We start from the raw sequence: 13,711 nt of genomic DNA, 5'->3' as shown, positions 1-13,711 counted from the left end.
GACCCCCTAGTCCCAGCAATCCCCTTATCCCCATCTCTTTTCCTACTCTTGTAAAAATATAGCATATGTTCTCAAATGACTTCAGTTCTTCCCCCGCTGGAAAAGATTTTGATCCTGGAATATTTATTCAATATTGACTAAAAGAGGAAGTTTTCAACTGTTGATGGGTTATTTCAGGATGAGAGTGGCAGGAAAGTATGCCTGCTTTCTCTTAATCACCTCTTCCCAAAAACTCTAGTCTGCTTAGGTAAAACAGTGGTAGTTAAAACCTTTCATAGTTCATGCTGGAGGGGGCCCAAACACCCCTTGAAGATAGATTATATAGCACTCCTAGGAAAACAAAGAACACTGAAACCAGTGTAAGAGATTACACATTTTTAGGCATTACTCCAAAGTGTCCAAAAGTGAGTTGAGTATATATATTTTTAAAAGACTTGTAGCTAAGAAACCAGGTTGTTTGCTCCAGTGGTTTCTGTCCCACTGTATTTAAAAATACTATTTTTTAGCCTCAATTTTTATTATGTATTTTTAAAATACACGCTATAGACCATATCTGCATCAAGGAGACCAGTTTATCTGGTGGTGTGAACTCTCAGATACTTCCATGCTGAGATTCTTCAGACTCAAGAAAGTAACAATCCTATAGTCCTACTACAGATACTGATATGACACATGCCAGACTGCAGTGGCAAACATGTCTAATCAGTGCTTTCTCAATTGTACCACACTTTTCATTTCAATGAAAAGTGTGTTGATAAGGATGTATGATCATCTGCAAGAAATTTGGAAAGTTAACAATAGCCAATTGCTCCAAAAGTTTGGGAACCACTCTGAGATATCAAGGCGCACTTATAGCATCAAAAGCAAGCCATTTATGGAATGAATAGCTTGACCATGATTTACGGTATGTGATTTACCCAACCATTCTTTACCAGTCACTAGGATCCTGGTTTGTTGCATAATCATTAAATAGAGATCATAAGGTGCAAGTTCACAGTTAAAGCAGTTTGTAATGCACAAAAGAGCCGTAAAAGAGGATTCAGCTCCAGGTTCACCTGCTAGTATTTGCAATATACTTCTCTTTCTCGTGTTTCTGCTCCAATTGGTGGTGATAGGAGAATCAACTTCAATGAGTCCTTTAGTTTCAGCTGTTTAAGTTTCTATTAATGTTTAATGTTGTATATGAAAAATATAGCTATTTCTACTAACTCGTACAATGTTTATTAACATTTACAATTTCAGTTACATTGAAGTAATTTTACCAGTTTACTATCTGTTGCACTTTACGAAGGAAATTGAGAGGTCTATGAATATGCATGGCTAGCTAGAATATGTATGTCTATAACCTAGAAATTGAGGGAAAACATAGCTAATAACAATTATTGATTTCACTTTAGTAAGTCAGACCACCATAGAGAAGATGGTGCTACATCTTTAAAATACCTTGAGAAATGTATTTCATCTTTAATTCCCCATTTTCCTATTCAGAGCAAGTGCCGCCCAGGACTGGTTTTCGAATGGATTCCTCTGGCAAGTATTCTTCAGCCTTCATTGTTCTGTAAAATAATTGTCCTCCATTTTATGTTTAAGTAACTTTTCCTCCTTTAATCATTGCTCCAGGTTATGGCCAATCGCAAGTGTCCAATCACCATTCTGTATAGTACAGCTTTTCAGTTTGCTACTCAGTTATAGGCTAGACAGTGTTACACACCAAATCTCTTGCTCCTATAGATTTTGATAGCTTTTGATTAACAGAGTTTGATATTATTTGTGCTGGTCACCTAGTGTAGTAACATAAATAATATTCCTTTATCTAATGCCAAAAGTTTAAACAGATCCTGTTCCGCCCAGAAGACATTTAAATGGCACTCTTGGTGTCTTTTAAGCATCAGAGTCACTAATTGCAGTTCTAGTCCACTTCATTCAGCAGCTACAAAACCACTAAGCTTCCTAAATATGCACTTCTTGACCTGAAACAATTGCTAGGCAACTAGACTTAGCCCACTGCACATTCCCAGAAGTGTACCTAAATGTCTACTTCCACCTAAGTCCTATTGCATCCCATACTAATTACGTTTCTGATCATGGGACACAGGAATATCACAAAGAGCATCTGGCTTATGATAAGGTTATGCATGCATCACCTCAGTGAGGATGATGGGGGCTGCATCTACTTCATGCCAATTTTAAAGGCTAGAGCTAAGGGGATTTACCAATTTAGCCTGACAGCATTTGAATCTACCTCTCCCACTTACCAAAAGATGCCTTTCTCCCAAAAGGAGGGCAAAGAGGAGCCTGGGGTGGGCAGTCTCCTGGAAGGGAAGGACTGAACTTGAATTCTGCTCCCAATGCTGTTCATACATTTCGAATTAAATAATAATGGAATAAAATACATAAACAGCATTAGGAGCTCGGAGCTCCCTTCTTGTCAGAGAAACGTCTAGCTCACAAGGTTGTAGTGTCCGGCTCACTCTTACTTGCTTCCTGGCTTTTCATGACTTTCAACAACTTTTATATTCCTTCAACAGAAGAAGTGCCCTGCATCGCCTATAATCTAGGGCAGGAGTAGGCAACGCATGCTAGAGCATTTTACTTGGCACACATACCTCAGGGCAGACAGCAGGGAAGGGACTGCAGCTACACTGCCACAACAAGGATCAGAGTCCTCCCGGCTCCCCCACCACCCTCCCCATCATGCCAACATCTTACAGGTCAAGGTTGTGGTATTTTTTTGCACTCTGCCCAAAAACATTGCTGACCCCTACCTAGCGGTTCAGGCACTTTCTGAAAGTGGGAGATGTGGATTCAAAACTCCACTGGCTGAGGAGGGGCTAAAACCCAAGTCTCCCACTTCCTGGATGCATGCCCTAACCACTAGGCAAATGGAGAAAAGTGGGATGTCTCTTCTCCCTTTTAATTTACATTCAAGTCTGTGCTGCTATTTGTCAGTGAAACTTAATGGTTCAGGTAAACACATGCTCTCAGACTGGACTGGAGCTCAAAAAGTCATTACCCTCTTAACAAGTTAGATCCCCACCTGACAGAAGCACTGTCCCACTGAAAGAAAGGGAGAGCCATGTGCCCCTCTGGGCAGAACAGGATAATCTCTAGAGTCATACGAAGCTTCCTATCCCCTGAATGAACTATGCATTTCCATAGGAAGGTATTGCCACTAGGGACACACAAGACTTCACTCTTCCTTGGCAGAATAGGATTATACCCCTGAGTTCAGACGTGCACTTTCTGGGCTGGCAACAGTAAAGAGATGGAATAGGATCTGGGCCTAACAGAATATATTTGCAGGTAATGCAAAGTCAACTTTGCCAAGGCAGAAAGAAAGGGTTACACAGATGCAAAGGTTTCTTTCATCCCTAAACATTTCTCTCTCTCTCTTTCTCTAAAATAATAAATAAATATAAGAACCTTCTCAGCATTTTAACCAGCATCCATTTTTTTAAAATGTCAACATCTTGGAAAGAATTGGTTCAATTTCCTGAAGTCTCATGTTGTTAAAGTAAATGCTGCTTACACATGTAAGTTAGTTGTGTGCTTAAATAATTGCAGAAATAGGGATTTAGGTTGTTTTCCCACACCTTTTGGGGCTTAGAGATTGATTATACATTTCCCTTTATATAGACTTTTGAATTAACTCCAGAGGATACAGATTTCCTTTTTAGCTCTGCTGGTTTCTGTACTGCAGCCCATATTTACTAGGTTCTTTCTTTGCATATGTACAGAACAAAATTGATTGCATTTTAGAAAAAAATCCACTGATGTCAAATGACTTGGTTCATACCTGGTTTTCAATCTTTTTGTATTTTTCAAGAACACCTGAAACTCTACAATAAATTTGTTGTGCATTTACATTAACCATGATTCATAAGAATAATTTGTAAGTTCCTGATTTGTCCTCTATCTGTCATGTAGACCTTTTTGCTGTTATCTGCAGATTTATCATGTTTACTCGTACCAGGAGAACTGAATAAACACTGTAAAACTGCAAACTTCTTAATGATAACACTACGTGTTCCTGTTTTAACTAAGAGGTAGAAGAAATTTAAGAAAAAACCTGAAGGCAGTTTTTACAGCATCATCCCATGTAAAAAGTTAACCCAGTTACATGGTCAATTTGAAATTCTTTCTTTGCATTTGTAGGCATTGAATCATCCATAAAAGAACCAATCATTTTCTGTAACAGCATCTCTTCTAGTCTCATGCCTTAAAAAAATGTGTACACATTTATCAGTCTGAAATGCACCTAGGGATTTGAATGAATACAATACCAAAAAATAAACTGGAACATGGTAATCACCTTCACATGTATGAGGTCTCTGTGATCACTAACAATACACCAAAGTGCAATTTTTGTATTATAAAACTCACATCTATTTCATAAGGAACCACCAGTCAGAATGTCCCATTGTTCGGGAGAACCCTTACTGTGTTGCAATGAGATCACTGTTTGTCTCATTTAATTCTCAGAATCACAGGACAGTTTAATAAGTTGGCAACTAGTTAATTTTATTTTTTTCAGGCTAAATATTCTATTAAAAAGTTTACTCCCACTGAACCTTTATAACATGCTACCAACAGTTAGTTGCTGTAAAGTAAGGAAGTATAAGACACATTCTCATTCCCCTGTTCAGGCTACTTCTATCGTTAGTTCATGCACAGAAAAATAATTGCAGCGAAGCAGCTACTTAAACTTCCACATAAAGGGAGAGAAAGGAATGCGTCGCGTAACTAAGGCAAGTTGGCTTTGAGCAAAATGTTGCGTCAGGAAGCAACCTGTCATAGTTCAGTCTCTGCCTTGCTCCTGTAGCAACAAACTACCCATTTTTACTTATTTGTGGTAGATTGCAAGGTGTTAACCTAGTTTACTAAGTTGCATTTTCTATAATGAATATATACTTATATTCAGGGTTTAGTAGACCTTAGGGCATAATAGTATTGCTTTATTCTAAGTAAATAAATTTTGTCTTTAACTATGAAAAGAAATTACTATCTGCACCAGGGAAAATGCCAAAATTCAGCATAAGTAACAATCCCTCACAGAAAAACCCATGCTCAAAGCCTGAATCTTAAGAGCAGGCACTAAAGTTAGACCAAAGAGGGAAGATGGGCAGAAAACTGACGTAGCAAAATATTGAAAGGACTGGGATATCAAAATACAAGTTTGATGAGAAGAATTTCTAAAATCTACCAACTCAGGATTGCTACAATAATCTGATATTTCTTTTTGGTTAAAAAAAAACCCTGATATTTCTAAACAAGGGAAATGTGGTAGGTCTATTATGCCTAGACTTCAGTTAAGCATTTGATAAATGTCACATGGGAAATTATTAGTTAATTTGGAGACAGTGGGGATCAGTAGACAGTTAAGCCCTGCTCTTGCCATAAGTATGAACTCATGCAGATGCAGGGATCCTTATGTGCCCTTCAATCAAAAGACTGACTCCTTAGGGATATGATACCAAGACTGTTAACATCTCTCACTGACTTCAAGGGTTAGGATCAGACCCACAATGGACCATGATGCCAATTATTTTCATACATTGTTGAAGCTCTTTCTTCTCATTTGCAACTAGTGGCCCTCTTAATATTTCTTGGAACAGTCTCTGTCTCCCAAAAATATTCCAATGAACTATTCCAGCAGTGTAGAGGGCCCTCTAATATGTCCTAATGGTCTGGTGAGAATTTATCCAGCACAGTTGTACTATAGAACCAGCATTGTAACTTCATATGCCCCTTGAGAGCTCTGGTTTGGGGGAAGATGAGTGCATCAGGGCAAGGCTAAGGCCTACTTCATGTGATGCTATGAAGATTTGGAGTGGTGCCATAGTCTAAAGACAGCCCACTATGGGATCCTGTAACTATTAGTACCCAGGAATCTTCAGATCAACTATCTTTAACCTACTTCACCTAAAGCTCCACTTCCTGAAGGCACAATATAGAATTTTACAAGTTACAATTGGGGGGGGAATAAAGTTAGCGTGCAAAACCACTTTTGACAAATAAAGAACTCAAACAGTATGAATCTGGAAGTCCATGATGTAACAGGCTTGAAAATGCTGAAAAGCATTATCCCAACTTATGGACTATAATGAAATGTGTTCAGGAGACCCCTGTTTTAGGTAAGCATCACACTTTATTACCAAGATATTGACTAGATGACCATCTTTGTTAAAGCAGCCGATATTAGTCAGTCCCTTGAGTGCTCACTATTTTACTGTATTTTCTTTAAAATGCTAAGTGATGAGTGCATGCAAGTCTGAAATTCTAAATTAGTATTTTTTTTTACCCAGTACATTACTAACTTTAAAATAAGCTATTTCTCTAAGAGTTTCATGTAAAAAATGCAAAGTGTTCTTGAGCTAGAAGCTTGTATGACAGGTTCTAGCATAGAACATATTTTTATAGCCAAGTTATAGTCATCTGAAAGCAGAGTTTAATGATTTATAAAGCCGTTGAGCCTTTAATTGAAACAGCAGAAAAGTGTTTAAGTTAATGTTTTTCTTAGCATTCCATTTAAACCCCAAAATTTTAGGATCTTGACAGCTTTCATTGAAATTCTTTATTCAATGTATTATTGAATGAAGAATGACATTCTTTATTAAATGTATCAAATACTGTACTATTTTATACCCATGTATAGGACAAAATATTATTTTTCTGTAAGGGTTATTTAACTGTTGGCTTGTAGTTGGATCTGATAATTTTTCATATATGTCTAGCTCCCACTGAAGATTACTGTTCTAATGAATTATAATGAAGTTACAAAGTAAAGGGCATCACTGGGCACATCTACACGAGATGCCATGGTGCCATAGCAATGAGCTACAGCGCCATAGCTTGTTGCTACCACACAGTAGTGTTGCTGGGCACTAACCATGTGGTGGCAATACTGCACAGTAGTAATCAGTTACTGCACAGTCGCATCGAGCAAAAACCATGCGGTGATGGTACTGTGCAGTAATGCCGGTTACTGCACAGTTTTTCAGTATTTGCTCATGCAAGTACTAAATGACTATACAGTAACAACTGCGCAATCTGCCGCATGTGTAGACATGGTCAGTGTGCCAACCAACAAAACACAATGCAAAGGCAGTTATAGGAAGAAGGCAGCATACCAGGCCTTGTATCTTGGACAGAATTTTTCTCATACTATTCACATGTGACAGCTTTCTAGTTTGGGGTCAGTGTCCTTTACTGCATGTCATCATCTTCTGATATAGCCTCATATTTAAGTGCCTGTGTCTTCTCTTTGTCTGGGTGCAATGTACTATGTTTCATTACAGTTTTCACCCGCTGTAACAGGATTCATTAATCATTTTCAATATACAAATCACAGGGTTGTTCAAGGGAAAATACAAACACATTACTCACTGGTATCTCCTTTTAAACCAGGTCCAGATTACAAAGAGCTGGATGTTCACCTTCGGAGGATGGAGTCTGGATTTGGCTTCAGAATCCTGGGAGGAGATGAACCTGGACAGCCTGTGAGTTATTTTTTCATGACTTCCCATTTTATAAATTAAATATTTTTGTAAATGTCAGAAAACTATCACTTTATAGGATAATCATAAAGGGATGGCTCCCTAGGACTCTTAGCAGAAATGACATTTTCTTGTTCATTCATTGAAAAAGACAGGTTTCTCAACTTGTTAGCATCTCCATCTAAACTGTTTCTCTGCAAATCAGTACATACGAATTTAAGAAGCGCGCACTCGTCACCTTGTTAGGGAGTGAATATTAGCCAGCATCTTTTAATTATTGACTTGCAGAGATCATGTACTAAATTTAACCAAGAGATTCAGATTCTAATTCTGAAGGTGCATGCATGAGTGAATACCATTGTTAACAACATCATTCATTTTGGGAGATACTTACTTCAGATGTACTGAAATGTTATGCAGCACAGTGAAATCCTTTCCTCACTAGAACCAGTGAAATTTTTCTATGAGGCCAAGTACAGATACTCAAAAAGCTCAAGGCTGAATCAATTCAATTTTTGTAGGTTTCTGTAAACTGCCTAGATTGAACCAAGAAGAAAGTGAACCGATGTTCACTTTTCAAACCTGAAATGCAGCCAGATCCCTGCAGTGGTCCATGCAGGGGGCGTGCACTAGAGCACTCCTGCCAGCCTGCCAGCCACTGTAGAGAGCCAGGAGACAGGTGATTTCCCCAGCCATGCTCCCTCTTCAGCCTCCAGCCAGCTGAGGAGGGGCCATGGGAGGAAACCCCCCACCCCCGACTGGACCCCTAGCCAGGGTCTCCCTGGTACCGAGGAAGAGGGAGAGGTCAAGCCCCCAGTGAAGCATTTCTCTTTTTCTCCTCCATGCTTTGAGCTGGTTCCCTTAGCAGCAACCCCTCTTCAGTCCAGGCCAACTGAGGAGGGGGTGTGGAGGGAACCCCCCCACCCTGTACCAGACCCTCAGCTGGGGTCTCCCCAGTGTGAGGGTAAAGGGGGAAGAGGGAAGCCCCAAGAAGGATGTTTCTCCCTCTCTTCCCCCACTGCCCCTCACCCAGAGCTGAAGCTGAGCCAATCACTTGGCCATACCCTCTCCTTGGCCAGCTGGCCAGCTGAGGAGGGAGTGGGTGGGGGGTGGGAAACACCCCCATCACCAGCTCTGGACCCCTAGCTGGGCTGTGCTGGGTGCAGGACATGGGAGAAGCCTGAAGTAGAGGCCATTTTTTCTCCTTCCACTCCCTCCTCAGCCAGCCTGTTGGCCAAGGAGTGGCCAGGTGATCACCCCAGCTCTGGGCTTGGGCAAGGGGAGTAAAGCTCCCACTGTGGGGGGGTGGAAGGTAAAATGGCTTCCACTGCGGGTTTCTCCCTCATGCAGACCACAGCCTGCCTGGAGGTCCAGAGCCGGATGGGAGGGCCCTCCTACCCCACACTTCCTCCTCAGCTGGCCTACCAGCCAGGTGGGAGGGGGCATGGCCAGGTGATAGTCACAGCTCCTGGCTGTGGGGAATCCTGCAGTGGGGGTTTTACTCCCCCCCAGTCTTGGAGCTGAAGCAATCACAGAGGTGATCACCCAGCCACATCCCCTCCCAGGCTGGTGGGCCCATCTGAGGAGGGAGTTGGTGGGGGGAAACAGCCCCCCTCCCCCTGGCTGTAGACCCCCAGCTGGGCTGTGCCTGATGCAGAGTGGGGGGAGCCTGAAGTGGGAGCTTTACTCCCCCCAGCTGAGCCAGAAATGGGGAGCTTGGACAATGACCCAGCCATGTCCTCTCCCTGGCCAGCAGGCAGGCTGAAGAGGGGATTTGGAGGGGGGGAATAGCTGCCTTCCCTCCCACTATTTTAGACCACCAGCTGGGCTGTGCCAGGGATGTGGGGGAGAGCCACCAATGGGCTTTTTTTTTACTACCCCCACCCAAGCTGGGAGCCAGGGCAATCACCCAGCCACACCACTTCCTCAGCTGGTGGGCCCCCCCAGCTCCAGACCCCCAGCCGAGCTGTGCCCAGCATACAGGGAAGCCTGCAGTTGGGACTTTACTCCCCCTAACCCAGCTGGAAGCCAGGCCAGTTCCCCCGGTGGAGGAGATGGCAGAGCCGGGGGAATCCATCAGGCTCCAGGCTGCCAGGGATCTTACAGCTGGGGGTGGGGCTGCCATGCTCTGCTGGAGCAGAGAGCACAGCCCAGGTCTGGACAGCATCCTGGGATGCTGGAGGACTGTGAGTTAAGTTGAAGGGATCTAGGACAGAACTTCCATAAACCAGCTTGACCTAAATCACTTAACTCTGATACTACATCCATCTAGGTTTATTTTAAACCAGTTCCAGCCATTTTGAAAGCAGTTTAAGTGCACTGAACTTCTGTTCTGTTAGGCTAAGTACAGACAGTCAAAAAGCCTGAGGCTGAATTGATTCAGTCTTTGCAGTTTAGTCTAAAATGCAAAGATTGAACCAAAAAAGCAAATGAACAGACTTTCACCTTTGATTCAGGAAGTGCAGTCACATATCTGCAGTAGCTCAGGTCAGAAGCCAGGCAGTGCTAAAGCATGGCTCTCTGGCACATAGCCAGCATGGTCTGTGTGTTTGCTTCCTCTTCCTGCTGCCCCCAAGGTCTCTGAGATTTGCAGTCCAGACTCACAGCAGCAGGACTCTGCAGGGTTGCTCATCACTTTCTCTTCCTACTTCCAGGTGCCTCTGGGATTTGTAATCCACAGTTGCAGCCAGCACTAAGTAAGCAAGGCAGGGCAACTCCATACTTGGGGGAAGGGAAGTTTAAGTCCCCTCCTTGGCTCCAGACCCCAGCAGGGATTTGTCTGGGATGGCCAGTGAGCCAGCCAGTGAGGCTGTTGAGCCAGCCCTCCCTGCTCCAGCTAGGCAACAGAGGGGCGGGGCCAGCCCTGCTCTCTGGAGCAGACAGCAAAGCCAAGCCCAGGGCTGCAAAATGCTGGGGGACTCTGATTTAATATGAACCAGAAAAGGGTCTGGGACAGAAGTTTCATAAACTGGTTTGACTGAAATCAGTTAAGTCTAATGCTACATTCAACCAGGTTTACTTAAAACCAGTTTCAGCCATTCTGAAACTTGTTTATGTGCACTGAACTTCTGTTCTGTTACAGGTTTAAACTGGTTCCTGATCACTTAAACCAGCTTATGTGTAACATTTTCCCTAGCCTAAAGGCACAGTATAATAACACACGTATTATCTGTTAGAAAACATCATATCTTATGTCATATACTGAGAAAATTCCAACATGCATATTAAAATATGTACCATGCTCAAAAAGGAGATAACAACATGATGGATTGTCTTGGTCATGTGCCTTTGATCACTTCATCTGCTCTCAGTGCTGTAATCCACTTTAACCTGGATTTATTCTACATTGCAAATCTCTGAACAGCTTCAAAAGGATCTTTTCTAAATTAAAAAATAGAATGTAATAAACCTGCCAGGAAGGATGGTTTCCTTTTTTTTCTACCCAATTACAGAAATTGCCCTAAAATGCATACTGCCCAAAGCCACAGGACATTTAGTCATGTACTAGGGATGGGTTTAAGGACCAATAACCTGTGATCCATCAGACATGGAAATAAGAGTTTTATATTAATCGGAGGGGAGATGTACATCCTTGTAAGCTCCTGAGATGCATAATGATAGAATAACTGGAATAATTGTCTTACAGGCAGGGGGATACATGAAAAAGGGGACACATACAATTCTAAAACTTATTCCTGTGGTTTTTTGTAAAATAAAAAGGCCTGCTCTTAGAAAACATTTACATCTTATCAAGTCAAAACTATACAAACAAAATATATTTCAGACAGTTGTATTTGAATTCACATGGTTGTGTTTAAGAAACTAGTATATTTCCCCATATTTATATATAGATATGTGTTGATAAATAAGGACATTATAATGGTGACTCCTTTATTCTGAAACATATGCATCATCATCCACAAAAGGCATGTCTGCACCATGACGGTGTCATCCCCCAGCTCCAATGTTCCTGAACATGGCAGACCTACCTGCTGCACACATGCCAAACCCAGAGATTTGCGGGTCAGGCCACTCCAGAGTCACCCTAGCTGCTGCTTTCAAGCACATCCAAGCCAAAAAGTCTCAAGACCAGCCACAGTGATGCCCTGGCGCAGCCTCTTCAGTATTTTTCTGGTTTTGGAGCATGTTGGGTGGGAAGATGAGAGACATGGTAACAGCAGCACCCTGCCACCACAGTGTGGGCATGCCCAAAGGGAGCTAGGCACCAAAATGCCATTTTGTTACCGTTTAATCCTGCAGGTGACTGACTTTCTCCATGTGGCCAAGCACAAAACTCAGGCCACCAAAGTGCTCAGAGCCCAAATTCTGCTGATACTCACAAACTTCTAAGTGCAAGAGTCCCAGAAACAAGCAAAAGGAAGTTTACATCTGTAGTCTATTAGCTACAGCACTCCAGTGGGAGGGGGTAGTCCTGGGTTGTGGCCCCTGCTCTGAGACGTATCTATACATTTTACATTAGACAGTCATTGGTTAAAAACAGAAATAACCCTGGCAGTAGATACCAGACCCCAAGGTTTCCCTGCTCCTTAAAGAGGGCCATAACCACTGGGCTAAGAGGAAACCATAGAGCCAGGCTCCCTGTCGCCTGTTCTCCTTCTGTCCTCAAGTTTTTCACACTCTTGGCTGTCCAGTGGCCCAGTTTCAAAAGGAGAGATGGATGAGCCTCAGCCTAGCCTGGCTCAGACCCTGGTGGTTGGGGCACTCTCTTGGTAGTGGGAGCTGTAAATTCAAATCTTGTCAGAGTAAAGAGGATCTAGAACTTGTGTCCTTCCAGTTCTTGAGCACATACTCTAACTACAGAGTTATTGGATAAAAGGTTGGCATCGCCACCACTCATTTCAAGCTAAAGTCAATGCTGTTAGGCTAAATTATTATTCTTCCTGATGGTGGAAGTCTCTCCAGGTACTTAGGTGGAGCCTAGATGCTTCCTAGCAGTATTTTAATTGCAGCAAAACTTAGGCTGGAACATAATGCTGAGGCCTGCCTAAGCACTTCCCCATACTCACTGCTGCACATGGTCAGAGATTGTATTATAAGTAACTAGAGAAGTCTGAAGTCCAGCATGGGGATTTCTCATGAATTTTGTGGCTGCTGGCATAATGCCATTTTGAATTGTTATTTAAAATTTAGTTACCCAAACTTTGTCTAAGTCCCATTTAGGTGCCTAAAGAAGCACTTTGAATCTTGCCCAGGGATTTTAGAATCTAAATCCCATTTTCAAAAAAAACTTTGAAAACTAAGCCTCATTGAAATTCATTAGGACTTAACCTCCTAAATACAAAGTCACTCTAAAAATAAATATTAGAGGCCTTTACAATTTTACCCTGTAATCTATAGGAAAGTGTCATCATTCCAACAGTATGAAAATCTCTCTGTTGACTGTCTTCTGTTTGCATCATCAAACTTATCATCTGCAAAACAGACAAACCTAATATTTCCATAATGTCTGTGCAACTTGGATTTTAAGTGAAACATTTCAACCTGAAATTTCCAATCCTTCACTGACTCCCTGCTCCCCCATGCACAGCCCATCTGCAGTTACCCGTGCTTTTCACATTCAGACAAGGAAAGGCACCTGCAAATCACTTCATTTCCACTGAAATGTGCAGCAAGGCATTTTGAAATATTGTTTTTCAGCTTCCCTGCTGTGTGCTCTGGTAACACAAAACAAAAGGAAATTTTCATTGGCTTTTGTCTTGGTAATTTCAGTTTCTTAAAGAGAGCATTGGATTTCTTAACATAAGGAAATACCTTTTTATGAAAAGCAATTTACACAAAGTTTTTTTAAAAATGATGATGCCAACACTTTAGTAGGACCCTAGTAGAGTTTGCTTCAGGTTATATTGTCCATCTGATACCAGAATTTAGAAAGAAATTGTTCAACAGAAGTGCTCCGCTTGCTTTGTATGCACAAAGACATTTATAAAATAGAGATGAGTTGCGCAGTGTTATTAGGCTACTGCGTGGTTAGGCCTAAATTTATTAATGATCCAAAAGGATATGAATAGTGAGTGGCAACGTTTTCAGATAAAAAATAATTAATTATTTAGTCAACACTAAAAAAAAGCCTGTTGGAAACTTCAGAGAGATCCTAGAAGGCAAGGAAAATGGGTTCTGTAGGGACAGATGAAATACCATATTGACAAAAAAGAAGGAATGGGCAGTGAAAGCAACTAATTAAAGTACAGCCAATA

The 13,711-nt window shown here is 41.8% G+C and overlaps 1 protein-coding gene across 13 annotated transcripts in view; it reads left to right on the top strand.

The window, feature by feature from the left end:
• The window catches only part of MAGI2 (membrane associated guanylate kinase, WW and PDZ domain containing 2), an 886,876-nt gene that overhangs the window by 745,936 nt on the left and 127,229 nt on the right, over window positions 1-13,711 (top strand). For 11 of the 13 annotated variants that reach the window (XM_019509478.1, XM_019509480.1, XM_019509477.1 and 8 more), the window contains 2 exons: window positions 1,489-1,530; window positions 7,408-7,499. In XM_019509478.1, coding sequence (XP_019365023.1) covers window positions 1,489-1,530; window positions 7,408-7,499 — 134 coding nt within the window. The remainder of the gene's footprint in view (window positions 1-1,488; window positions 1,531-7,407; window positions 7,500-13,711) is intronic. The other 2 variants (XM_019509483.1, XM_019509491.1) reach the window with 1 other exon arrangement.

The sequence above is a fragment of the Gavialis gangeticus genome, unplaced genomic scaffold, assembly GCF_001723915.1.
Source record: "Gavialis gangeticus isolate Ggan-Ray unplaced genomic scaffold, GavGan_comp1, whole genome shotgun sequence".
Lineage (NCBI taxonomy): Eukaryota > Metazoa > Chordata > Crocodylia > Gavialidae > Gavialis > Gavialis gangeticus.
Note: the sequence above shows the minus strand (reverse complement) of the source record. Positions and strands in the feature narration are given on the sequence as shown.